General features: G+C 39.2%; 2 protein-coding genes across 5 annotated transcripts in view; one reads left to right on the top strand and one right to left on the bottom strand.

Moving 5' to 3' along the window:
• The window catches only part of SIRT1 (sirtuin 1), a 35824-nt gene extending 9070 nt beyond the window's left edge, over positions 1-26754 (bottom strand). Inside the window, exons 1-8 of one of the 4 annotated variants that reach the window (XM_072823296.1) lie at positions 26277-26754; positions 24083-24199; positions 22042-22283; positions 19764-19916; positions 9743-9890; positions 8956-9035; positions 7703-7889; positions 4644-5207 (exon numbers count right to left, since the gene is read on the bottom strand). In XM_072823296.1, coding sequence (XP_072679397.1) covers positions 4644-5207; positions 7703-7889; positions 8956-9035; positions 9743-9890; positions 19764-19916; positions 22042-22283; positions 24083-24199; positions 26277-26694 — 1909 coding nt within the window. In that variant the 5' untranslated portion in view covers positions 26695-26754. Of the gene's footprint in view, positions 1-4643; positions 5208-7702; positions 7890-8955; positions 9036-9742; positions 9891-10424; positions 10550-19763; positions 19917-22041; positions 22284-24082; positions 24200-25981; positions 26001-26276 lie in introns of those variants that run through there. The other 3 variants (XM_072823295.1, XM_072823297.1, XM_072823298.1) reach the window with 3 other exon arrangements.
• LOC140631923 (large ribosomal subunit protein uL30-like) lies at positions 2995-13604 on the top strand. Its single transcript, XM_072823299.1, has one exon. The coding sequence runs from the start codon at positions 3097-3099 to the stop codon at positions 3709-3711; it is 615 nt and encodes a 204-aa protein (XP_072679400.1). The 5' UTR covers positions 2995-3096; the 3' UTR covers positions 3712-13604.
• Positions 26755-27311: the final 557 nt, after the last annotated feature.

Here is a 27311-nt window from a genome sequence, read left to right as displayed (position 1 = left end):
TAGGCTTCATGCAGGGAGCCCAACGTGGGACTTGGTCCCAGGACTCCAGGAGCACGCCGTGGGCCAAAGGTGGCGCTAAACCGCTGAGCCACCCTGGCTGCCCTCCACAGGGAGCCTCATGTGAAACTCGATCCCAGGACCCAGGGATCCTGGCCTGAGCCAAAGGCAGATAGATGCTCAACCACTGAACCACCCAGGTGCCCTAAGAATTTTTTTTTTTTATAATTTTTTTTTAATAGGATTTTTCACCCTACTACTTGGTATAGAGTTCCTATGTGTGGTTTTTTTTTTAAAGATTTTATTTATTTATTCATGAGAGACCGAGAAAAAGAGAGAGAGAGACAGGCAGAGGGAGAAGCAGGCTCCAAGCAGGGAGCCCGACATGGGACTCTAGGATCACACCCTGGCCGAAGGTGGCGCCAAACTGCTGGGCCACCGGGGCTGCCGGGGCTGCCCAGTCCCTAGGTGTTGTCTTTGTGTGTGTGTGTGTGTGTGTGTGTGTGTGTTGTCTTTCTATACACTAATAATGAAGTAGCAGAAGGGGAAATTAAGCAATCCTATTTATAGCTGCCATCAAAGACTAAAAGACCTAGAAATAATTTTAACCAAGGAGTTAAAAGACCTATATTCTGAGAACTGTAAGACACTGATGAAAAGAAACTGAAGAAAACACAAATTTAAACACATTGTAATTGTTACTATTAAAATGTCCACATTTTATTAGTAACATTTTTTTTAGTAACATTTTTTTAAATTTATTTATTTATTTATGATAGTCACAGAGAGAGAGAGAGAGAGAGGCAGAGACACAGGCAGAGGGAGAAGCAGGCTCCATGCACCGGGAGCCCGACGTGGGATTCGATCCCGGGTCTCCAGGATCGCGCCCTGGGCCAAAGGCAGGCGCCAAACCGCTGCGCCACCCAGGGATCCCAGTAACATATATTATTATCCAAAATAATCTATAGATTCAATGCAATCCCTATCAAAATACCAGTACCATTTTTCACAGAACTGGAACAATGGGTATGGAACAATGGGTATGGAACAATGACCCCAAACAGCCAAAGCAATTTTGACAAGGAACAAAACAGGAGGGATCATGCTCCTTGATTTCAAACTATTCTACAAAGCTACAGTAATCAAAACTGTATGGTATTAGCACAAAAATAAAACACATAAATCTACGGAAAAGAAGACAGAGCCCAGAAATAAACCCAGACTTATTGGTCAATTAATTTATGACAAAGGTGGCAAGAATATGCAATGTGGAAAAGACAGTCTATTCAATCAATGGTGTTAGGAAAACTAGAAAGCTCCACACTGAATGAAACTCAACCATTTCATACCACCACACACAAAAATAAACACAAAATACATGAAAGACCTGAAAATTAAAACGAACTACACTGCGATGCCTAGGTGGCTCAGTGGCTGAGCATCTGCCTTCAGCTCAGGTCGTGATCCCAGAGTTCCAAGATCGAGTCCCGCATGGGGCTCCTGCATGGAGCCTGCTTCTCTCCCTCTGCCTATGTCTCTGCTTCTCTGTGTCTCTCATGAATAAATACAATCTTTAAAAAAAACAAAACTGGGACTACATCAAACTAAAATTTTACACATGAAGGAAACCTACTGACTGGGAGAAGATACTTGGCAAATGACAGGTCCAAGTAAAGGTAAACATCCAGATTCTACAAAAACTCCTATAAAAAACACCCAACTGGATTAAAAAATGGGCAGAGGCCTGGAATAGGGGCACCTAGCTTGCTCAGTCGGTGGAAAATGTGACTCTTGATCTCAGGGCTGTTGAGTGTGAGCCCCATACTGGGTGTAGAGATTATTTAAAAATAAAATCTTAAGAAAAAATGGACAGAGACTCCAAATAGACATTTTTCCCAAAGACAATATACAGATGGCCAACAGACACATGAAGATGCTCAACATGACTAACCATCAGGGAAATGCAGAATGAAACCTCAATGAGATGACCTAACACTTGACAGAATGGCTATTATCAAAAAGACAAGAAATATCAAGTGTTGGCACAAATATGGAAAAAAAGGGACCCTCGTGAACAGCTGGTGGGAATGTACATTGGTGCAGCCACTATGGAAAACAATATGGAAGTTCCTTAAGTCAGAAACAGGGATCCCTGGGTGGCTGGGATCCCTGGGTGGCTCAGTGGTTTGGTGCCTGCCTTTGGCCCAGGGCGCGGTCCTGGAGACCCGGGATCGAATCCCACGTCGGGCTCCCGGTGCATGGAGCCTGCTTCTCCCTCTGCCTGTATCTCTCATGAATGAATAAATAAAATCTTTAAACAGAAACAGAAACCTAGAAATAAAAATAAATCCAGCCATTCTACTTCTGGGTATTTTCCTTCAAAGAAAGCAAAACACATGGGGCACCTGGATGGCTCAGTCTGTTAAACTCTGCCTTCAACTTGGGTCATGATCCTTGAGTTCCGGGATTGACCCCCACGTCAGGCTCTCTGCTCAGCCCTCTGTCCCTGACCCTGCTGCTCATGCTTTCTCTCAAAATTAAAAAAAAGCAAAAAGCTAATTTGAAAAGATCTGTGTACCTCTATGTTCACTTAAGTATTTACTTACAACAGTCAAGATATGGAAGCATCCTAAATGTCCATCAATAAAGGAGTAAAGATGATGTGTTGTATATACCCAATGGAGGGACGCCTGGGTGGCTCAGCAGTTTAGCACCTGCCTTTGGCCCAGGGCGTGATCCTGGGGTCCTGGGATGAGTCTCACATCAGGTTCCCTGCATGGAGCCTGCTTCTCCCTCTGCCTGTGTCTCTGCTCCTCTCTCTGTGTGTCTCATGAAAAATGGATGAGATCTTAAAATATATATATATACACATATATCTCCAATAGAATATTACTCAGCCATAAAAAAAAAGAATAAAATCTTGCTTTTTGTGAAAGATGGACCTAGAGGATGTCATGCAAAGGAAGTCAACTCTTTTCCGGCTGGATCCACGGAGGGTGCAGAAGAGAAGAAGGTTCCTGCTGTGCCAGAAGTCCTTAAGAAAAAGCGAAGGAATTTCGCAGAGTTGAAGATCGTCTGAGAAAAACGTTTGCCCAAAAGATGCTTCCAAAGGCAAGGAGGAAGCTTATCTATGAAAAAGCTAAGCATTACCACAGGAATACAGGCAGATGTACAGAACAGATTCAAATGGCGAGGATGGCAAGAAAAGCTGGCAACTTCTACGTGCCTGCAGAACCCAAGTTGGCATTTGTCATCAGGATCAGAGGTATCAATGGTGTGAGCCCAAAGGTTCGAAAGGTGTTGCAGCTTCTTCGCCTTTGCCAGATCTTCAATGGCACCTTTGTTAAGCTCAACGAGGCTTCAGTTAACATGCTAAGAATTATAGCATATATAGCATGGGGGTACCCAAACCTGAAGTCAGTGAATGAATTGATCTACAAGCGTGGTTATGGCAAGATCAACAGGAATCAACTTGCCCTGACAGATAACACATTGATTGCCCAATCTCTTGGTAAATATGGCATCTGCATGGAGGATCTGATTCATGAGATCTATACCGTAGGAAAACGTTTCAAAGAAGCGAAAAACTTTTTATGGCCCTTCAAATTATCTTTTCCACGCGGTGGAATGAAGAAAAAGACCACTCATTTTGTAGAAAGTGGAGATGCTCGCAACAGGGAAGACCAGATCAATAGGCTATTATTAGAAAGATGAACTAAGGTATCTGCCATGATTATTTTTGTAATCTGGTCAGTTAATAAATGACTACTTTCAAATGGAAAAAAATAGAGAAAGACAAATACCATATGGTTTCCTCTATATGTGGAATCTAAAAAACAAAACAGACTCAAAGAGAACTGGTGGTTGCCAAAGAGGAAGGGAGGGTAGAATGTTGTAGTAACTTTGTATGATGACAGTACTACACTTATCATGTAGGCATTTCCTAAGGTATATAATCTCTATGCGGTACTCTTGCATGTTAACTATATTTCAATTAAAACAAAAAACTAGGTACCTGTTATTCCTAGTATTCTATTGAGAAGGATCAAAGATGTTTTCTAGATTTGAGACAACAGAGCATAGTGGTTAAGAGGACAGGCCCTGAGGATAGACCTGGAATCCAGTTTGGCTCTTCCATGTTCTGTTACCTTGCACAGGGTACTTAACCCCTACAGCCTTCAGTATCCCCACCAACAGCAATTAAGTAATAATAGTTCCTGCTTCTCTGAGATTAAAATCAAATAATGTATATAAAATAAAACAGCTGCCCTCTGGTAACCATACCCAAATCTCAGTCATCAGTTTTACCAGCTAAAGCTCACCAGACAATGGCAGAGCACAATAGATTTCCCAATTTTCTTCTCAATTCAGTGCTTACCTTCTCATTCCCTGAAGAAACACAAGATACAGAGAAGACTTAAACACACTATTTCTTCCCTTGGTTTATTGTAAGATACCACTGTTTATCCTTTCTCTAGCTTAAATTCTCAATTTTACAGTTTCTCTAAACACAACTATTGATTTAGCTATAAATAAAGCTACCTTATCAGTGACCTTGCAAAAATTGCTTATATCTTGGAAATATTTTGTTAAAATAAGTATACCTTCAAAACGGTAAAATAATTATACCTTCAGCATTTCCTTACCATCAAGCCGTTTGCTAATCTGCTCCTTTGCAAGTCTAGCTGGCCAGCACTTCCTCACCGGGTCAGCAACTGAAGTTCTTTCATTTTTCTCCCCAGTATTACAGCCAACATTCTTCAAATCCGGACTTTCCAGATGTTCAGTGACACTTTCAATGTTCCTAATAGAATTCTGTCCTTCCTGTGATTTTTCTTCCATACAATCTCTTGATTCGGACACACCGGGATCATCAACATTACTCTTAGTTGCTTCGTCTAAAAGCGTAACAATCACTGAAGAATCTGGTGGTGAAGTTCTTTCCGGTGAACTGGAGTCTTCTGAAATATTAAGAGGTGTGGGTGGCAACTCTGACAAATGAGCCAACTCTTTTTGTGTTCGTGGAGGCTTTTCAGTGATTTCTGAAAGCTTTACAGGGTTGCAGCAAAGTTTGGCATATTCACCACCTAACCTATGACATAATTCATTTATTATGACATCACAGTCTCCAAGAAGCTCTACATCAAAATGCAGATGAGGCAAAGGTTCTCTATTTATTAATATCTGAGGCACTTCATGGGGTATGGAACCTAAAAGAAAGATGAAAGATACATTAGAAAAAGGGAAGGAAGCTAACTTAAGAAAGCCACAACAGATGTTTTACACAAGAATCTAACATGCTCCCTATAATGAAAAAAGAAATGCACCACTACTACTCAACCAAGCAATCACATTTTATCAAGATATCAAATAAACATTAGTTAAGCATCTTCATAAAATTTCAGGTCCTGTTTCCCATCACCTGATTATTTCTGAGCAATCTTCTCAGACTCTTCTACCCTGTACCTCACTTTCCTTGTCTACATAATAGAGATAACAGTACTTTTTCAAGGTTGTCAAGCGCATAGAAAAGCTCTTGAATTCAGAGGAAAAAAAAAAAAAGGAAAAAGAAAAGCTCTTGGCACATAGTGATATTCTATCAAAACAGCTCCTGATCTAGCATGTGGAAATTCATTTAAGTCTATTTTCCACTATTATATACCTGTATCTTACATCTTTAAAAAATTACACCTTTGCCTATTAGCAACACACTATTATACTGCCCCACAGAAAGCTTTTAAGATTTTCGGGACGCCTAGGGGGCTCAGCGGTTTAGTGCCTGCCTGTGGACCAGGGTGTGATCCTGGAGTCCCTGGATTGAGTCCCACATGGGGCTTCCTGCACAGAGCCAGCTTCTCCCTCTGCCTATGTCTCTGCCTCTCTCTCTCTGGGTCTCTCATGGGTAAATAAATAAAATCTTGAAAAAAAAAAAAAAAAAAAAAGAATTTCTCAGGCAGCCCCAGTGGCGCAGCGGTTTAGTGCCACCTGCAGCTCAGGGTGTGATGCTGGAGACCCAGGATGGAGTCCCATGTTAGGCTCCCTGCGTGGAGCCTGCTTCTCCCTCTGCCTGTGTCTCTGCTTCTCTCTGTCTCTCATGAATAAATAAATAAAAATCTTTTAAAAATTTCTCTGCTTAAAAAAAAAATTGCTTACCTTTAAAGAGAAAAAAAATACTCAAAAATGAAGGAGTTTATTCATTAAATTTCATTACAAATTATCCTATATTCTACTGACAAAGAATTTCACAGCTCTTTTGGGGAAACGACTGAAACTGATAAAGCCATTACATATTGGTAGGGAAAAGATACAGAATTGTAGAGCTGAACTCCTGTTTCTTCCAACTGTTTGCTCTGGCTCTATGATTGCTCGTGTAGGATTCTAATTTAATTCTCTGATTAAGAGATTGATATTTTGGGTGGCGCAGTCAGTTAAGCATCCAACTCTTGGTTTTGGCTCAGGTGGTCATCTCCGGATCGGAGATCAGTCCATGTGGGTCTCTGCACTTAGCACAGGTGTCTGCTTGAGATTCTTTTTCCCCTCCTTCTCCCTCCTCCTGTTCCTTCCTTCTGCTCTCACATGCTCTAAAATAATAAAATCCTTAAAAGTTCAATATTCTCTCTCTCCTCTCTTCTCTCATCTTTAGGGCACACCTGATGTTAATGAATTAGTCCCCTCTAACTTCCTCTCCCCTTGCTTCCTCACTAGAGGGAGAAAAGAAATAATATGAGAGTACATGTTAAATATTCCTGAGAGTAAACAGGACTTAAAATTGTATTTGAGCATTTTCATATACAAACACCCTTATAGGTAAAACTGATCCACATACAATGATTTCTTTTTGAAGGTTTTATTTATTTATTTATGAAAAACACAGGGAAAGGCAGAAAGACATAGGCAGGAGGAGGAAAAGCAAGCTCCATACAAGAGCCCAATGCGGGATTCAATCCCTGAACTCTGAGATCACATCCTGAGCCGAAGGCAGATGCTCAACCACTGAGCCACCCAAGCATCCCCCACATACAATGTTTAGGACAAGGCATGACTGTTACTTTTGTGAGACAGAGAATCCTAAGCAGGCTCCACACCCAGCACAGAACCTGATACAGGACCAGACCTCATGACCCGGAGATCATGTTCTGAGCTGAAATCAAGCGTCAGATGCCCAACCAACCGAGCCACCCAGGCGCCCTAAAACATGACTGTTATTCTTATAAAAACAAGACTATATTGAGCCCCCAAATTCTCTAACATATTACAATTCTATAGATTACATTCATATCTAGCTATACATTTGAACTTATTAAACCTAATATCAACTAAATTTGAAAGATAAACTATAATCTAAGACTAGAAATAACAAAAATTAAGGACTGTTTCCTAAGCATAGGTGAATTAGCTGAAGCTAACTCCTGTCATATAAAAAATACATTCTGCTAAAAGTTGAACTATTTCCCTTTGTCTTAATTTTTCATACACATCACAACTTGACATTACTTCTGCTTTGATAAGCCTCTCCCACACCCCCTACATCAAAATGTCATATTAACCAATCTTCGTGAATGTTGAGTATCAGCTAAAAAGTAAAGTTTGGCTCTTCACCACTCTTTAACCTGAAAGAGAATAAGATCATTGGGTCCACTGTACAAACCCCACAACCTATGGCCATCTATACAGAAATATTCTCTAAAAATCATCAGCTACTTACTTGGAATTAGTGCTACTGGTCTTACTTTCAGGGAAGACCCAATTACAATGAGGAGATCAACTTCGTCTTTGTCATACTTCATGGCTCTATGAAACTGCTCTGGTAAATTTTCACCAAAAAAGACAATCTCTGGTTTCATGATAGCAAGTGGCTCATCAGCTGGGCACCTAGGACAACGAGGAACCACCTACGTGTTCCAGATTTTGGTTGAGATTGGGGGGAGGGGGAAAGCCCAAGTTAGAAATAGTCAACATTTACACACTTCGCAAGAACACATTTCAAAATTATCAAGCTGAATCACTATATTGTACACCTGAAACTAATACTGTATGTTAACTACAGTAGAATTAAAATTAAAAACTTAAAAAACTAGAATTCCCACATAAAAAAAAGATGTGTTTTCAAGCTGAAGTGTGGAAGCATATGAAAAAGGGCCGTGTACTTAAATACTTAGGGGAAAAAAATTACCGAAGAAAACAGAAAAGCTGTGGATAAGTAATAGGGAAAACTGGATACAACTCTCAATGGCAATGCCAAATGACTTTATCAACATACGATCAAATACAAAGATGTTAATATCTGAGTATGTAGCTATTATAATGTCCAGGAAGACACCTACATTTGATATTTAAGAGTCCACAGCAGATCAAGCATCTGTATATATGTATGCACAGGACTTAATCCTTTAAAAAACGTAAGAAATTATCCCTTTTTAATATGCTATTCTCCACTCATAATTATGTATAATTAACTATATATACAGCTAAGCACATGTAATTTATATCGGGATGATTTTTATTCTCTGTCATTATTTTCCTGAATTTGTGTTTTGGGGACAGTGATCATACATGAAATACCTTTTATAATAACTTTTTAAATATTTTAAAGGATTACCAAAAACTAAATTTAAGATTCAGAATCTGACAGGCACTAAAAAGGGAAAGTAAGAGAGACTTTTTTTTTTGAGAAACTCTAATATATCCAACACTTCACTTATGATTTGGGCTTTTAACTTAGATATTAAGAAGCCAATTTCATCATTTTAGAGACATTATTTATAGAGCAATGTTTTCAACTTAAGGGATTAAAAGGTTCTCGTATAGATCATCAGAATTCGCAATGCTAACATTATCTTCCTGGATCTTTCTGTATCACAAACTTTCAGAAAAAAAAATAAATAAGAAAAATGTGAAAGCAAAAGAAGAAACAGATCACAGATATGCACAATTTCTAAAATACAGGTGATAAATTACCTGATTAAAAATATCTCCTCGTACAGCTTCACAGTCTACTTTGTATTTACAAATCAGGCAAGATGCTGTTGCAAAGGAACCTAAAAAACAACACATGCACCGCTAAAAAAGATTTCCATTTCTTTAAACATACCACAAAGATTATAAAGTTTGACACCAGAAAAGAGAATTGACACTCCACAGGGGAAACTCAGGAATAAATAATTAAAATACAGACAGAATCCAATCCTCAATTATTGAGATGTTGACATAGTGACACTTCCTAAAGATGGTCTTTCAATGAAATAAACCAATTCCTTGAAAGTTAAAATCTGCAGAGTTGGAAGGTTGTAATTGTATGACCTTAGCTTAATTAACAGTTATACATAAAAAACGTAAGAAAATGGTCTTCTCCTACTTGTTGTTTTAGATTGGAAAGTCTTCTAAATATCTAAATTCTATACATCTGAATTACCCCATTCCTTTGGTTTCATAAACTAAACAGGTCATATTTTTCTTACATGAGTTAGTATTACTTTTGTAATCAAAGGAGGTTATTTAGAAGAATTTAATGGAATACAACCACTAAACCTTTTGAAACACAATAGGACATTAAGCTGATATTTTGTACAATTAAGTATCAAGGCCAATAATTCTGGTTTAAATTTTTTGCACCCCATTTTTTAAAACTTATCTACAACTAATCAGATAACATGACTAAATTTCCATTTCAGGAAAGCAGCCTACTTTCTAATCCTATTTTTTCCTATAAAACTAAATAAAAGAAATCAACTCTGAGGTTACTAACCATGACACTGAATTATCCTTTGGATTCCTGCAACCTGTTCCAGTGTATCTATGTTCTGAGTATAGTTCCGAAGTAGTTTTCCTTCCTTATCTGACAAGGCTATGAATTTGTGACAGAGAGATGGTTGGAACTGTCCAGGATAGATTTCCTATATAATGCAAAAGACAGAAAAAAGATTACAGTAAAGAAATAAGTATAATACATGTCACGTTTAGGTTTAACCAAAAAACTACCAATGATAGTCCCCCATATATAAATAAATTAAAAAATACATGAGCATCTCAAAGCATCTAGATGGTTGCAACACACACCTACAAAAGGATTGCTGCTGTAATATGCATAAACTCAGCAATTAGTGAACTTGCCCCTTGAAGGAAAAAGTCAACCCATAACCATCTCTAATAAATGTTAACAGGGTTTTTTTTTAATAAAGTCAGAAGAAATACACACCTGAGAATATATCTAATTTTTTGTTGGCTGCAAATTCAGGGTTTGTTGTTTTTGTTTTTTTGTTTTTGTTTTTAAGAAAAAATAAAAGTTGAAATTAAAGATACCAAAGATATGGTGACTTCTTTTAAAAACTAAAAGGCACTGTCAAACACAATATTAAAAGTTGTTCATTTATCATTCATTATAAATATCAACCTGTTGGAAGTTTAAAGCTAAAGTTTTATTTCCTTACCAAAATTGTTTTCCTTCCACTGCACAGGCACATACTGGTATAGTATAGAGTTGCTCATGAATGCTGAGTTGCTGGATTTTGTGTGTGTGTTTTTCCCCCCAAATAATGCTTCAATGCTGTTTCTTCTTTAAAAACAAAGAATTCAGATATACACATGGCAAAAAGATCAGAGAAAAAGTATCAATTTTGGTCCTCTCAACTTTTGACAGTGTTTTTATTAAATTTCATTTAGTGACTATGGCAAAGGAAGTTTTCTTCTCTACTTTTTTTTTTTTTAAGTAGTAATGCTACCTACTTCCTTACCATTCATTACAGCCTCTAACCTATTACAATGCTAACAAAAAATCAGACACAGTTGTTGTCTGTGGGAATAGGGGACTGGTTGTAGAAATACAGTGCATCCATAATAGTGGAGTATGCAGCCATTAAAATGAACGTGAGAGGTCTAAATGTACTGACCTGGAAAATGGTTCAATGGTTCAATGTGAAAAAAAGCAAGTTAGTCACCAGTGTGTAGAGTTTTTTGTTGTTTTGTTATTAAGCAAAAATGGAAATTATATGCACATGTATACAGTAAGTTCATACAAACATCAAGAAGAATGCAAACAAGCTATAAACAGGTGAGGAAACTTTCAACTTCTGACATTATACAAGAAAGTTTAAAAAAAAAAAAAGAAAGTTTAGTAAGATTATAGATGACTTTACTTTTAACCTATTTAATATTTCAAATTTTAAAAAACTAATATTTCAAGTTTTAAAAAAACTACCTACAGGGATACCTTTCAGGTAAATATAATCAGCAGATCTCATTATAACTACCACCCTACATATGTCCATATGCTACTGAAAAGGTTATACAAAAATAAAAAATTTAAAAAAAAATAAAAAAAAAATTCTACCTCACATTCAAATTTTTCTCATGAATTTCATTGACAACATTACAACATAAGAAACAGAAATGCATATAAAAAGTAGTAACAAGTAAAGGGCTTATTTAAGCTATATTTATAGAAAACCGAAAGCCGCATTATGTTTTGAACCACTGCACTTGCATCATGCTATACTAACCACTGTCTTCTCTCCAGGATGCTTTGTTTTAGGACGTTTAAAGGATTAATCATCATAGTTATTTTACTAAGCTCTCTCTTTCTGGAAATGGATTTTTATTTTAAAAAATATATTTTTACAACAAATATTCTAATATGCTAGGTTACAGACAAAAATAAGTTCTAAGTTAATAAGCAAAATAAGAATAGCATGCCAAACTCGTAACATGAACAAATGAACCCTCCAGAGCAACAAGAGTAACAAGACTCTACCCTCCTAGTATGAACTTTTCTGTGTCTCCTCATCCCCCATTTCCTTCATAGATATAGATATTCTTTAAAGTAGGCTTCACTGTGCTCACTTTAGCAGCACATATACTAAAGTTGGCTCCACACCCAACACAGGACTTGAACTTTGAACCACCTCTCAAGGTTCATGCTCAAGAGTTCAATCAAGAGTTGCATGCTCTAATGAGCTAGGACTTGAACTTTGAGCTAGCCAGGAGCCCCTTCCCCATTCCTTCTTAAAGAGGAAGGTAAGAAACACAAAAATGGGGATCCCCGGGTGGCTCAGCGGTTTAGTGCCTGCATTCAGCCCGGGGCATGATCCTGGAGACCCGGGATCAAGTATCACATCGGGCTCCATGCATGGGGGGCCTGCTTCTCCCTCTGCCTGTGTCTCTGCCTCTCTGTCTCTCATGAATAAATGATAAAATCTTTAAAAAAAATGTGTGGAAAAAAAAATATGTAGGACAGTAGTTCAACTCCACACTCCAGTTTCCCATCATACCTAATCCATAACAGTTCAGGGTAATTTAGCCCTTAACGTTACAAATCAATTCCTGTAGTTGGGGAGAACTTATGAATAATTTATCTTATAAGCCTGTATTTTATGTTAGAACCTAAGTGATTTGAATCTTAACTTTGTCTATTTTCTTTTGAATATACAGTAGACCGTGACTGAGTCATTAGATTCAAATACTACATTCAAACTAAGGGATATAATCTGAAATAATGGAAAAGAAATTACCCTGGAAGGACTATTAACGGAAACTTCTCCTAAAAATTTTAGGTTATGAGTATTTTATTTATGTAATTTTTAAAGATTCTGGTAAAAGACTGTCCTCATGCTCTTACCGTGAAGACAGCTAAAAACCAAATGGGCTGGGGATAACTTTCAGATAAAAGTATGAATTGGGTGCCTAGGTGGCTCAGTCAGATAAGCATCTAACTTCAGCTCAGGTCATGATCTTAGTGTCCTGGACTCCACGCTCAGCAAAGAGTCTGCTTCTCTCTCTCTCCCTCTGCCTCTCTCCCCCTAACTCATGCTCGCTTGCTCTCTCAAATAAACCTTTAAAAAAAGTCACAAAGGTATGGACTGATCTCCTATGTTTGACATGCTAGCTAACCCTGTTCTAAGTAAGACAAATCTCAATATCCTAAGTACTATTAGGATAACAATACAGGGGCAGCCCCCGTGGCACAGCGGTTTAGTGCTGCCTGCAGCCCATGGTGTGATCCTGGAGACCCTGGATCGAGTTCCACGTCAGGCTCTCTGCATGGAGCCTGCTTCTCTCTCTCTCTCTCTCTCTTTCTCTCCTCTCTCTGTATCTCTATGAATAAATAAATAAAATCTTAAAAAAAAAAAAAAAGGATAACAATACAATCACGTGGGCTGGGACATTCTGTTACTGCCCAAGGGGTAACTTACAGATTAGAATGGAAGCAGAACTGGGACCAAATGCTTTAAATGCTATTAAAAAGATGCACTGGGCAGCCCAGTGGCACAGCGGTTTAGCGCCGCCTGCAGCCTGGGGTGTGATCCTGGAGACCTGGGCTTCCTGTATGGAGCTTGCTTCTCCCTCTGCCTGTGTCTCTACCCCCCACCCCTCTCTATGAATAAATAAAATCTTAAAAAAAAAAAAAAAAAAAGGAATGCTTCTACACAAATGTATCCAGAAATAAACACAAGAGAATTTCAATTAGTTAAGCTATTAGTGACCACTTAATGGAACTTTTAGCATGTACCAGGCTTAACACCTTTATTTATGTTATAATGCTTTAGACCAGGCTGAGGACTCGGGTTTTTACATTTTAAAAGGCTCAAAAAGTAAAAAAAAAAAAAAAAAAAAAATATGAGAGTTCCTATATGGTTTACAAAGAAAATCGTATTTACTATCTGGCCCTATACTGGAAAGGTTTGCTGACTCTACTATAGACATATGCATTCCCATTTTGCAAATGAAAAAACCAAAGCACAGAAATAACTTGCCAAAAGTCACAAGAGCCAGTAGGTAGCAGAGTTATCATTCAAATCCAGTTTTGACAACAAAATATGGCTCTTTATCACTATGACTCTTTATCACTTTACCACTAAAATTCTAGTAAAAGACCATCTTTTTCAAATTTGATCCCTCAAAATTAAGTTTCTGATTTCTCTTTTAAGTTAATAGGCACCACTATTATGTACTGCAAGCTAGTCCTGTAAAACCAGTCTAGGAAATACACTTCATTGTGCACATCTTCATGGGATTACTGCAACCTGGAATTCCAATCACCAACTAACATAAAAAGTCTTCAAATATACATGATGTATCCACAAATCAGTAGCAAAAAGAAAAGCATCCCAATGGAAAAGAACAGCTACGAATAGGCAACTCAAAAATACGCATTTGGCCAGTAGTAAAAAGTAGTCCTCTACACTAATAAACCACAATAAAACAGTAATACAAGAAGACGCTCATTTTTATTTATTAAACTGATAGTTTTAACTGCCTTAAAAACAACTCTAGATATCCATTAATAGGAAACTGACTAAATATATTGTAGTATACTATGCAGCCTTATTGTAAAAATGAGGTGTACCGGGGTGCCTAGGTGGTTCAGTCGGTTAAGCATCTGCCTTCAGCTCAGGTCATGATCTCAAGAGTCCTGGGATCAAGCCCCTCATGGGGCTCCCTGCTCAGCAGGGAGTCTGCTTCTCCCTCTGCCTGTGCTCTCTAATAAATAAGATCTTTAAAAATAATAATAATAATGTATATCTGTTAAGTGCCATTATGAAACTATTTCCAAGAATATTAAGCAGGGAATAAAAAGCAAAGTAGAGAAAAAGGTGTATGATTCTGTTGGTAATTATTTTCAAAATACTGGAAACCTACAAATAATGCCCCTCACCTATATATACAAACAAGTTTACTTCTTTTTTTTTTTTTTCCTGGAAGGAAACCCAAGAAATTATCTTACCATGGTAATCTCTGAAGAGATTAGAGGTAGAGAAGACTGAAGGGGGAGGCCAACTAACATGTTTTGTACTGTTAGAATTTCTTAAACCAGGGGATCCCTGGGTGGCTCAGCGGTTTGGCACCTGCCTTCGGCTCAGGGTGTGATCCTGGAGTCCCGAGATTGAGTCCCACATCAGGCTCCCTGTGGAACCTACCTCTCCCTCTGCCTCTCTCTCTCTCTCTCTCTCTCTCTCTCTCATGAATGAATAAATAAAATCTTTAAAAAAAAAAAAAGAATTTCTTAAACCATATATACAATACACACATGTGCATGTGCTTTTCTTTAAAGTATTTTAATGCTAATAGTGTACTATGGAGGGTTTTTGGGGTATGTAGGGGAGAGGGGCATGCTAAAAATCAGCCTTCTAAAACACTTTTTTTTTTTTAAGATTTTATTTACTCATGAGAGACACAGAGAAAGAGAGAGGCAGAGGGAGAAGCAGGCTCCACGCAGAGAGCCCGACGTGGGACTTGATCCTGGGACTCCAGGATCATGCCCCGAGCTGAAGGCAGACGCCCAACCGCTGAGCCACCCAAGCATCCCAAAACACTTCTGATAGTATATTTTATTCTACCTTTCCAGGTAGCAATGATTCAAAACCCTTAGCAACTGCACTTTCAGGAATTTATCCTAACAACATTGGAAACACACCAAAAAGGACATTCACAGCAACACTATTTACAATAAAAGAAAGTAGGAAACACCCAAAATACACATTTGTAGAATTACAGTACCATTGATGAACATTATAACCATTATAATATCTGACAGAAAAAGTTCATTAAATACAAAGACTACAAATCCAAAGCAGTAGGCAAAAGAGCCCATTCATATAATTATATACATCCAGGTATAAAACTATAGATGCATTTATACATATGTAACCTACATACATATAGGTATTATCCCTGTCTTCAGATGAATGGGACTATATAGCTTTTTCTGACTTGCATTTTTTGATTTTCAGGTAATGAACTGGTTTTAAGATTCCTTAACTTTATAACTACAGGATCTGGTATGTTTACACATTATCAATAAAGCAGTAATGTACTGAATAAAATTTAAAGATGTTTGGAAGTAAGTTAATAAAATTCAGTTTAATCTCTCCCTCTACTTTTTCTTGACTTTTAATCACTTTAGGTTAAAGGGCATTCACTGAATTCAATATGGGATAACATCTATATTCTCTGAACACAGTCCTTTTCAACAACAAAGTTATTTGTACATTCTCAGTTTCACCTTGACTCTTAATACAGCCACTCCTTTCTAACCATATCAGACTCCTGAGAACCACGACCACAACTCACTATCAATCCAAATCCTTACCATGCAGGAGGATAATGGTTCAGAACACAGTTATACGGGGCAGCCCGGGTGGCTCAGCGGTTTAGTGCCGCCTTCAGCCCAGGGCCTGATCCTGAAGACCTGGGATCGAGTCCCATGTCAGGCTCCTTGCATGGAGCCTGCTTCTCCCTCTGCCTGTGTTTCTGCCTCTCTCTCTCTCTCTCTCTCTCTGTCTCATGAATAAATAAATAAAATCTTTAAAAAAAAAAAAACACGGTTATACAGCTTTAATGTTAGGCTTAATTTTTCCTTATACACCAGGATTCAAAAAGATAAACCACAGGTAGGCACACTGTATAATACAGTGGTGCTCAAAGAGGAAACAATTTTACAGGGGACATTTGGGCAATGTCTGGAGGCATTTTTCTGAGTGTCAAGACTGGGTGTGACAGTGTTATTAATCACATTTAGTGGGAAAAGGCCAGGAATGCTGCTAGGTATCCTACAATGCATAGGACAGCTCCTGACAGCAAAGAATTATCCATCCCAAAATGTCAATTGGGTAAGAAACTACTCTAATGGGCCAATAATCTCTTCAACACACTTTTCCTTTACTTGGAATTTCCCCTCTAAATGAAATGTTTCTTCTCAATAATTATATATAATCATTGCCTCAATACATGTGTAGAAACTCCTTCCTTCCAAAATGTCTAAATTTCACCAGTAATATTTACTCTTTTCATGGTGTCATATTAAATTCACTAACAGGCCAAAATCATAAACCATCTTTATGAACTTTCTGCCCATTTAGAGAAACTGATAAAAAAATTTTAGGTTATGAGTATTTTATTTATGTAATATTTAAAGATTCTAGACGCCTGGGTGGCTCAATGGTTGAGCATCTGCCTTTGGCTCAGGGCGTGATCCCAGGATCCGGGATCGAGTCCCTCATCGGGCTGCGGGCATGGGGCCTGCTTCTCCCTCTGCCAGTGTCTCTGCCTCTCTTCTCTTTCTCTCTGTGTCTCTCATAAATAAATAAATAAAACATTCAAAAAAAAATACGAAGTTTGGGCAGCCCTGGTGGCACAGCGGTTTAGCACCACCTGCAGCCCAGGGTGTGATCCTGGAGACCCGGGATCGAGTTCCACATTGGGTTCCCTGCATGGAGCCTGCTTCTCCCTCTGCCTGTGTCTCTGCCTCTCTCTCTCTCTGTGTTCTCTATGAATAAATAATTTTTTAAAAAAATAAAAAAATAAAGATTCTAGTAAAAAAAACTGTGGAATATTTATACATTCTCCTCATTCTCCATTTCTGTAAATGATCTTTCATTCTTTGTCCTTATTTCCCCTTAAGCTTTTCCTATTCATTTTTAGGCCCAAATTAACTCAATCTGTTACCATTACTATCAATTTTAAGTGCTACTTCGAGACCTAAAAGCATTTGTTTAGACAGTTCCTAATGTGAGAATTAAAGTATAACAATTCTATATGAGTAGCAGTTACAAAGGTTAATATATTTGGCTCTCAACATAACTTAATGAACACTCAATCATGCAGAATTAAACTTATATAAACAAAACTGAAAAAGGATGTACTTTAAGTGACTCAACTTTTTTTCACTTCATTAAACTAAATAGACAAATTCTTAAAACTTTTATAGAAGAGAAAAATGCTGCCCCTCCAAACTTCTCCCAGGTGGCATGAAAGATGTATATAGGTGATTAAAAACATTATAACTGTTAATAACAGTGTGCCATTTTTTACTATAACTCACTTATTTTCTCTTATGCAGTCTAGATTTCAGTTAGGTGCATTTTTTTTAAGTTCCTCCTACAGTTTGTCTTTAGCAGAGTAATTCTGAATTGCTTCTACAGATTCTTCCATGTCCAAGCTAGTTTAAGCTAAACTGAATACTCAGTTTGGACATTAGACAACTAAGGTTTCTTACCCTTGCTGTTTCAATTCTCAGTTACCACATTTTTCCAAGTATCAGGTTACTACTTTACTAGGCAATTTAATATATACTTAAGGAAAAAAGCTAAGTTAGTTTGGGCAACATGTTTCTTCTCAGAACACAGAATTTACAGTATAAATCTAGTAAGCATTATATAAATGTACCAGTGAATCAACTTTTATCATCAAATAATAAGATCAAAGTAATTTCTAGTTACTTGCTGGCCTTCTAAGGGTTGATTCCGCTAACTAGAGCTATTAAGTAAGTGACCTAGGTCCAATTCAAGAAACCTAGAATTATGTGGTATTTCATTGTTCTTCAAAAATCGTGTACTACTACTAGCAGTGAAATGTTAAACTTTTCTGAGTTATATAAAAAGACTATATGGTGGGCAGCCCCCGCGGCGCAGCAGTTTAGCGCTGCCTGCAGCCCGAGGTGTGATCCTGGAGACCCAGGATCAAGTCCCACGTCTGGTTCCCTGCATGGAGCCTGCTTCACCCTCTGCCTGTGTCTCTGCCTCTCTCTCTCTCTCTATGAATAAACTAAAATCTTTGAAAAAAAAAAGACTATATGGTTTGAAAATAGCACTTTTTAATTAAAATTCAGTTTCATTTAATTTCTAGATTTATGAAAAACTAATCAATAATACAAAAGATCGTTAAAAAATATACCAAAGCTTAGCAACAATTTTATAATTTATTTCCATAGGATTAAACTATAGAATAAAAAAAATAAAAAGTTTTCTAATGACTAAAATCTCCTGGGTATGGTGTAACAATCTCAAACTTTATTACAACAGACCTGCCCAATAGAAATATGTGAGCCATGTACACACAATTTAGATTTCCTAGTAACCACACTAAAAGCACGAAATCATCATAATTTCTGATCCAATATCAAATACAATATTATTTCTACATATAATCAGTATTTGTTAATAATATATAACAATATTATTTTCCGTACTATGTTTCCAGGATCTGGTGTCTTCCACACTTATATCACATCTGAATATACTTAAGTACTTAGCAGACCCATGTAACTAGAGGATTCTGGATTAAGACAGTGCAGGCTCAAGAAACTCTAAAACAATGTAAAGCAAACTTGGCTAACATCATGCAACCTAAGAATCTTCATCCCCAATCACAAATTTTTCAGGCATATCCTCATGTGTTAAACCTGGCTACTAAAAAACACACCAGGGCAGCCCCGGTGGCGCAGCGGTTTAGCGCTGCCTGCAGCCCAGGGCATGATCCTGGAGATCCTGGATCAAGTCCCAAGTCAGGCTCTCTGCATGGAGCCTGCTTCTCCCTCTGCCTGGGTCTCTGCCTCTCATTCTCTCTGTGTTTCTATGAATAAATAAATAAAATCTTTAAAAAAAAAAAAAAAAAAAAAACACACCAAAGCAGAGATTACAACCTTTATGATTCATAAAAAATATTAAAAATCAAAGTGCTGTTAATTTCATATGGTCTACTAATCTCTAAAATAGCCTGAACGATATAAAGGCCATTACTAAAATGCAAACTTGAAAGATAGAAGTAGTCTCTTCTTTAAAAATAAGCCCAATCCTAAAATGAAACGTAACTGATAGAGCCTCTTTTGGGAATCAGAAAATTCTGACTGAAATGACTTTATTTCAATGATCTTACTCTATCACAGTCCTACTACCCAATTTACTAGACCATGAATGGTAAACGTAAGAACCCCCAATGCGAATAGAATACATTTTCATGAGAGAAAGCCAAAGAATAACTAGAAGATTTCATAGTACCTTTGCAAACTTGAAGAATGGTCTTGGATCCTTTCTGAAATATTCAATGTCAAACATTGCTTGAGGATCTGGAAGGTCTGGGAAGTCTATTGCAAGGCGAGCATAAATACCATCTCTTGACCTGAAGTCAGGTATTCCACAAGAAACAGAAACCTGAAATATGCATGGCATAATTTGTACAATTAAATCTTCTATCTCTATGTTTATAATTACTAGTTCTTTCATCATATAATTAGGGGAAGAATTGAAAAATATTTTGCTTTAAAACTTGAGGGAACAAAAATACTGCCCTACTCCAATTTATTTTTTTTTCCCTACTCTAATTTCAAATTCAAATATAACAAACACCAAAAAGCAGTATAATGAAATCCACCATATTTTCCAATCATAATGGGGTAAGGAATTTTAAGTCAGGCTAATTTTTTTTCTGGCTAATTTTAAACCTTTAAGCATTTAATCAATGAATGAAAGCAACTGCAATTTGAGGGATCCCTGGGTGGCGCAGCGGTTTGGCGCCTGCCTTTGGCCCAGGGCGCGATCCTGGAATCCCACATCGGGCTCCCGGTGCATGGAGCCTGCTTCTCCCTCTGCCTGTGTCTCTGCCTCTCTCTCTCTCTCTGTGACTATCATAAATAAAAAAAATTAAAAAAAAAAGCAACTGCAATTTGAGAACAGAGTAAATAAATCATTTCAAATTATTTTAACTACAAAGCAGGCAAGATTCTCTATCAGTCACATATTTGCAAAAACAAAAATGTCATCTGGTCAGGGTTCTACTACTTCAAGAATATTAAATTCCTGTATTTTCTTTAAAAACTCTATTGTACAATAATTTTTTTAATATTCTATTTATTTATTCACGAGAGACACAGAGAGGCAGAGACTCAGGCAGAGGGAGAAGCAGGAGGCTCCATGCAGGGAGCCCAATGTGGGACCCGATCCCCAAACTCCAGGAGCCGTGAGCCAAAGGTAGATGCTGGAACGCTGAGCCACCCAGACGTCCCCAGTATTTTAATTTTCTTTTTTTTTAGTATTTTAATTCTTAACTGACATTTCAAATAGGAATTTCAGAAGTCAACTAACTTATTGTTTCACAATTTTATCAGTTGACTCCACTCTGACCTCAGATAAAACTAATTTGACTAAATCACATCTGTGAACAAGGCAGAACTATTCTTGACAATCATTTATGATTAAATAGCACTCTGCCTTAACTCAAAATGGCAAAATGCAGGACTGAATTTTACTCCAACAATCACCCTAGGTCACTAACACGTAACATATTCTGTATTCAACACACAATGGCCCTAGGTAGCTAAGTACAAACCCAAAGTGAGGCCAATGCCCACACATCAAGCCACCATATTCACATCACCTTAAATTAAAATGGGGGTGGGGGTGGTGAGCAGCCCTGGCAGCTCAGAGGTTTAGCGCTACCTTCAGCCCAGGGCCTGATCCTGGAGAGACCCAGGATCGAGTCCCACATCAGGCTCCCTGCATGGAGCCTGCTTCTCCCTCTGCCTGTGTCTCTGCCTCTCTCTCTCTCTCTTCTCTGGGTCTCTCATGAATAAATAAATAAAACCTTTAAAAAATAAATAATAAAATAAAATATAAAATATAAAATATAATAAAAAATAAAATAAAATAAAATAAAATAAAATAAAATAAAATAAGGGGGGGGGCAGCCCGGGTGGCTCAGCGATTTAGCGCCTGCCTTCAGCCCAGGGTGGGATGCTGGAGACCTGGGATCGAGTCCCACGTCGGGCTCCCTGCATGGAGCCTGCTTCTCCCTCTGCCTGTGTCTCTCATGAGTAAATAAATAAAATTAAAAAAAAAAAAAAAATGGAGAGGAGGCAGGAACCTGTTGCCTTCCCAACTTAAGTTATTTACTTGTGAACACTAATTAGGTTCCTGGTTTCCCCCAGAAAGATGGAACAAAGACCCAATTTTTCCAGCAGACCCTGATCCAGTTTATGCAAACCGAATTACCTGCATCTCCTTTAGGAGCTGTAGCAGAATACTATAAGTAAAAAACCCTTTCCTAACTCCATGTACTGTTAACAAACAAATACTTCCTAAGTTTATTGGAGAAGTTTTTAAAGAAATGAACCAATTTAACAACTGCTGCAGCACTTTTCATGGTTTCCAAATGCAAATTCCCATTATCATGTTAGGATAAATTCTTCTAACCAAAAAATGTTTCTGACTTGGAAAAGGCTAAGAAAAAAATCACACACCACCTCGCCCTTTTACTAGTGTTTTATTACATCTTACATACCCCAGCTCCAGTTAGAACTATTATTTTTTTGCACTCTTGCAGTAATTTCACAGCATCTTCAATTGTATTAATATCTTTTCTTTTCTTCCTTTTTGGTGGTTCTGAAAGGATATTAATAACAATCTGCCACAGTGTCATATCATCCAATTCAGGTGGAGGAATTGTTTCTGGTAGTAAATCTTTAAGAATTGTTCGTGGATCTGTGCCAATCATGAGATGTTGCTGAACAAAAGTATATGGACCTACATAAGAGAGAAAAGAATTAGATCTAATCCACCTTTAAGTCATTCAAAAATCTCATTTTCTAAAGTAATGAATTAGCAATCTTTAAAGTTTTTTTGCAAGGAAAATGAAATATATAGGTATTTCGTTTTTTTAGAGCTAGTGACTACTCTCTCCCAAGGAAATTAAGGAGATCAAGAGTTGTACCTGCTCTTAGAGCTCTTAAATCCAGCCTCTTTTCTCCTGTTTCTAAAAATAAAACTATAATTTACTCTTCAGATCATTTAATATTTTCTTTCAAAAAAATATTTGTCATGTGATACTTAAAAACTTAGTATGTTAAGTTGATTTGGGTCAAAAGACTACAACACCAATTATTCAAATACTGGTAATAATCATCTTCATTTACTAAGTACTTAATTAATACCCTATACCTTTGCTCTAATCACTTAATTTTGGTAGGCTTTTTTTAACATTCCATCAAAATTTCTACTTAATCTGGTCTATTGCAAATAACAGCTTTATAGCTGCCTTTCTAATAGATTCCTTTTGTTTTTGTCTATTGTAATATTTAGAACCTCTAGTACAATATTGAATAAAATAAGAGAAAAAAACCTACCAGAATTAAATTTCTATGGCTAAGATCTAGAATACACACTAATAACAGTGTGTACAAAATAGTTCTACAAATCAGTTTTACCAATCAATAAAGGAAAAGGTACCAGTCCCAAAAAGCCCACAGGAAATCTATACATAATTACTTTTTAAATTTTTCCAGTAACAATCTTTTTTTTTTAATCTTTTTTTTTCCAGTAACAATCTTTAATTTGATCTTAACCAATCTCCCAAAATGGCATACCGATGTTTTGAATATTAATAATTTTTACCCTGAAATTTCTTAGTTTCCTAGTTTCAGAAAACCAAAAATAGAGTGAACATTACAGACACTAAGGAGGAACTAATCACCACTGTTTAAAGAGTCAAGGTACTTTTAAAAGAAGAAGAGCACATTAAGAAAAAGACCATTCTCAAAAAAAAAAAAGAAAAAGAAAGAGACCATTTTCAATATGATCATGTTATAACTTTGGTATAAAAATCTCATGGTGTTCTCTACTTCAAAACACTTTCCCATTTCAACAACATACTTAATATTGAGCACAAACTGTGGGCCAGGCACTTTTCTAAATACTGACAAAACAGTATACCAGTCAAAAATCCCTGCCCCTGTGGGGCTTACATTCTAGTACAGGAAATAAAAAATGTTTAAGATACAGAGCTTATTAAGAGGTGATTAAGGGGCAGCCTGGGTGGCTCAGCGGTTTAGCACAGCCCAGGCAGGGCCTGATCCTGGAGACCCGGGATCGAGTCCCATGTCAGGCTCCCTGAATGAAGCCTGCTTCTCCTTCTGCCTGTGTCTCTGCCTCTCTCTCTCCTGTGTATTTTCACGAATAAAGAAATAAAATCTTAAAAAAAAAGTGATTAAGTATTAAGGAAAAGAAAAAAAACAGACTTGAATTGAGAGAGTGCAAGATACGCTGGAGAAAAAGCACTCCACACAGAGAGGTACAAGTGAAAAGAACTGGTGGTGTGAGAAGGACCTGATTGAGAAATACCAGAGGCCAGCTTCCAGGGGCTTAAACTGTTTAAAACCAAAAAGAACAAAGTACTAGACCTTCCGTAGAAACACAAGCTGACACTAAATCTCAAGAAGCACCTAAAAACCTCATCAAGTTATAAGGGTACAGAAAACTATTTTTAATTGACATAAAAAAATACAAAAAAGAAAAAGACATTATTCTCTAAAGCTCTGAAACCGTACCTATCCGGGGCCTTGGAGTCCAGTCACTAGAGCTTGCATGTGAGGCTCTATCATCCTCATCACTTTCACAGGAATGAAAACCGTTGGTGATTATTTCATCATCAAACAGAAGGTTATCTGCAAAAGAAACCAAAGTAACTAAAGGCTGATGAAACAATCTGCCTCTAAAATGTATACAGATCTGGGTACCCCGGGTGGCTCAGCGGTTTAGCGCCACCTTCAGCCCAGGGCGTGATCCTGGAGACCCGGGATCGAGTCCCACACGTCGGGCTCCCTGCAAGGAGCCGGCTTCTCCCTCTGCCTGTGTCTCTGCCTCTCTCTCTCATGAATAAATAAGATCTTTAAAAATAAAATAAAATAAAATAAAATAAAATAAAATAAAATAAAATGTATACAAATCTGTAACAGTTATGATGCAATGACTTTCACTGAATAAACCACTGAACATTCATTCATAGTACCTAGGTTAAAAACTTCCTACTGGGTCAGCTTGCACCATTCTAAGAGCCATATATGCACATCTTTACACATTCTGCACCGAATCTTAAAACTTTCAGCTCATGAAAATCTAGGAATAAGTTAGGTTTACTTAATCAAAACACAGAGTGGTAATCTAAACTGAACTTATTGATCACAAGTAATGGGAATTCATGAAACTGGTCAAAAATGTAACAGAAATCATTCAAATTCATGACAATTATTTGCCCTTCTCTTACATAATACTAGACTTCCAAAGATATATTTGCATTATTCGTTTCCCATATTAAACTGTTTACAGAGGGATCCCTGGGTGGCGCAGCGGTTTGGCGCCTGCCTTTGGCCCAGGGCGCGATCCTGGAGACCTGGGATCGAATCCCACATCAGGTATCCCGGTGCATGGAGCCTGCTTCTCCCTCTGCCTATGTCTCTGCGCCTCTCTATCATAAATAAATGAAAAATTGAAAAAAAAAAAATTAAAAAAAAAAAAAATAAACTGTTTACAGAAATCAATAAGTGATTTACTAATCAAGAACTTAATGCACTTCTATGATCAAATGCTCCAGATTGAATTTACTGGTAAAGACGAACATTCACGACAGAAACTCCTCAGACTGAAAAATATGAAAACTCTCAAAGATGATATGACATACACAACTAACACATCTGCGCAGACTGAAAAATATGAAAACTCTCAACGATGATATGACATACACAACTAACACATCTGCTTTAACATAACAACAACAACAAAAATGAGTTTGTGTCTCAGGGTTATCACATACGCACATACACGCAAAATTATATCTAATCTAAAAAACATTCTAAGTATATATAATTAGGAAAAAAAAGTACTATTGGGGCGCCTGGATGGCTCAGTTGGTGGAGAGTCCACCTTTGGCTCAGGTCGTGATCCCGGGGTCCTGGGATCCCCTATGCTCCCCGCAGAGAACCTGCTCAGGTCGTGATCCCGGGGTCCTGGGATCCCATCATGCTCCCCGCAGAGAACCTGCTTTTCCCTCTATGTCTCTGCCTCTCTCTCTCTCATGAATAAATACAATCTTATGTTTTAAAAAAAGAAAAGAAAAAAGCCTACTTTACTAGTCTTAAAGTACTATCAGTCTCCCAATACGCATTCATTGCAACATTTCAGAAATTTAGCGATGCTTCTCAAATTTTGTGGGTTATGACTTTAGAAATAGCTTTGCTCCTTAAAATTTAAAAATAAAGGCCCTCAAAAAAAAAAAAAAAAGCCGTGAATTGCACAGGTGTATCAGTTTGCAAAGACAACTGCAAAAGGTTGATGAAAAGGGACGGGCAAAAGTTGCAGACTTACGTGTGCAAGGAAGCGGGGATACGGAAAAGCGAAAGATGTTAAACAAAGGCAATAAGCTAAGAGAGTAGGAGGAGAGAGAAACTTACTTTAAAACCAACTGCGGGAGCTTCGCGGCCCGGCGGCTGCGCAAAGCGCAAAGCCGCGCAGGCGGGCGGCGGAGGGAGGGAAAAAGGGAGCGGAGGGAGGGGGTGCGCGGGCCGCTCCCGCAGCCCCGCCGGCAGCCGGGGAGGAGCGCAGCCGAGGCCCGCGGTGGGAAGGGGGCGCCGCAGGCCAGACCTGAGCCCCCAGCCCGCCCCCCGGAGCCCCCAAAGCCCTACACCGCAAGGGGCCCCAGAGAGGGAGGAGGGGATGCGCAGTCCCAGCCGCCCGCGCCCTGCGCACCTCGGTACCCAATCGCCGCCGCCGCCGCCGCCTCTTCCTCCTCTTCGCCCTCGTCGTCGTCGTCGTCGTCGTCGAAGTCGTCGGCCGGCGGCGGCTCGCGGGAGAGGCCCTGTAGGCCCGGCCCATTGTCTCCTTCTCCGGCCGCCGCCGCCGCCGCCTGGGCCTCCCGCTCCCCGCCCGCCGCCGCCTCCCGCCACAGCGCCGCGGCCGCCGCGGAGCAGCCCCCGGTCGCCGCCGGCACCTCCCGCTCAGGGGCCGCCCCGCCGGGCTCGCCTGGGCTCCGCCCCAGGCCAGGACAGTCTCTCCGCGGCCTCTTGCGGAGTGGCTCCCCGGCGGGCGGCGACGCGGCCTCCCTCTCGGCCGCCACCGCCGAGGGGGAGCCGCCGGGCTGAAGGGCGAGCGCCGCCTCGTCCGCCATCTTCCAACTGCCTCTCTGGCCCTCCTCCCTCGCCTCCTCTGCTCCCGCTCGACTCGCGGCACTGGCGCCCCCGCGGCTCCGGCTGCGGGAGATTTAAACCCCGTCACGTGACCCGGCCCCGTCGCCCCCGCCCTCCCGCCCTCCCGCCGCTCCCGCCACCCACGCGGGCCGGACCACAACACGGCGGGTCACGTGGCGGGCGGAGGCGGCGTGGGCTGGGAGGAAGCGCGGCCCCACCCACCCTCTGCGGCAGGCGCGTCCGGCCGCCGCGCTCGCCCGGCTCCCGGCCGCTCTTCGAAACCGGCCTCGCGTCGCTGTCGCCCGGCCGGCCCAAGTTTTTGGTTCCCCCTGCGAGTTTCCGCTGAAGTCTGAAGCGCACGGCTCGCTTGCTTTAGTCTTTTCCAGGTTTAAGGTAAAGGGTTAAAACTTAGTTCCTGAGAAACGATGAGGAATGAAGCTGGCCCAGGCCGAGCTTCGCACGCTGGATAGTCGTGTCCACCAGCCTAAGTGGAGGATAAAAGACTTCACTCCTCATCCTCACACCAGTGTGACAGCTCCTCTTGGCTCCTCTTCCTACTTCTTGCTCCTGTCTCTAGCTGACTGCCCCCCCCCCCCCA

The sequence above is a fragment of the Canis lupus genome, chromosome 4 (genome assembly GCF_048164855.1).
Source record: "Canis lupus baileyi chromosome 4, mCanLup2.hap1, whole genome shotgun sequence".
In the NCBI taxonomy this organism is placed as follows: domain Eukaryota; kingdom Metazoa; phylum Chordata; class Mammalia; order Carnivora; family Canidae; genus Canis; species Canis lupus.
Note: the sequence above shows the minus strand (reverse complement) of the source record. Positions and strands in the feature narration are given on the sequence as shown.

Excerpts from the sequence above, each read along its gene's own strand:
- LOC140631923 (XM_072823299.1), top strand. The coding sequence starts at position 3,097 with ATGCTTCCAAAGGCAAGGAGGAAGCTTATCTATGAAAAAGCTAAGCAT.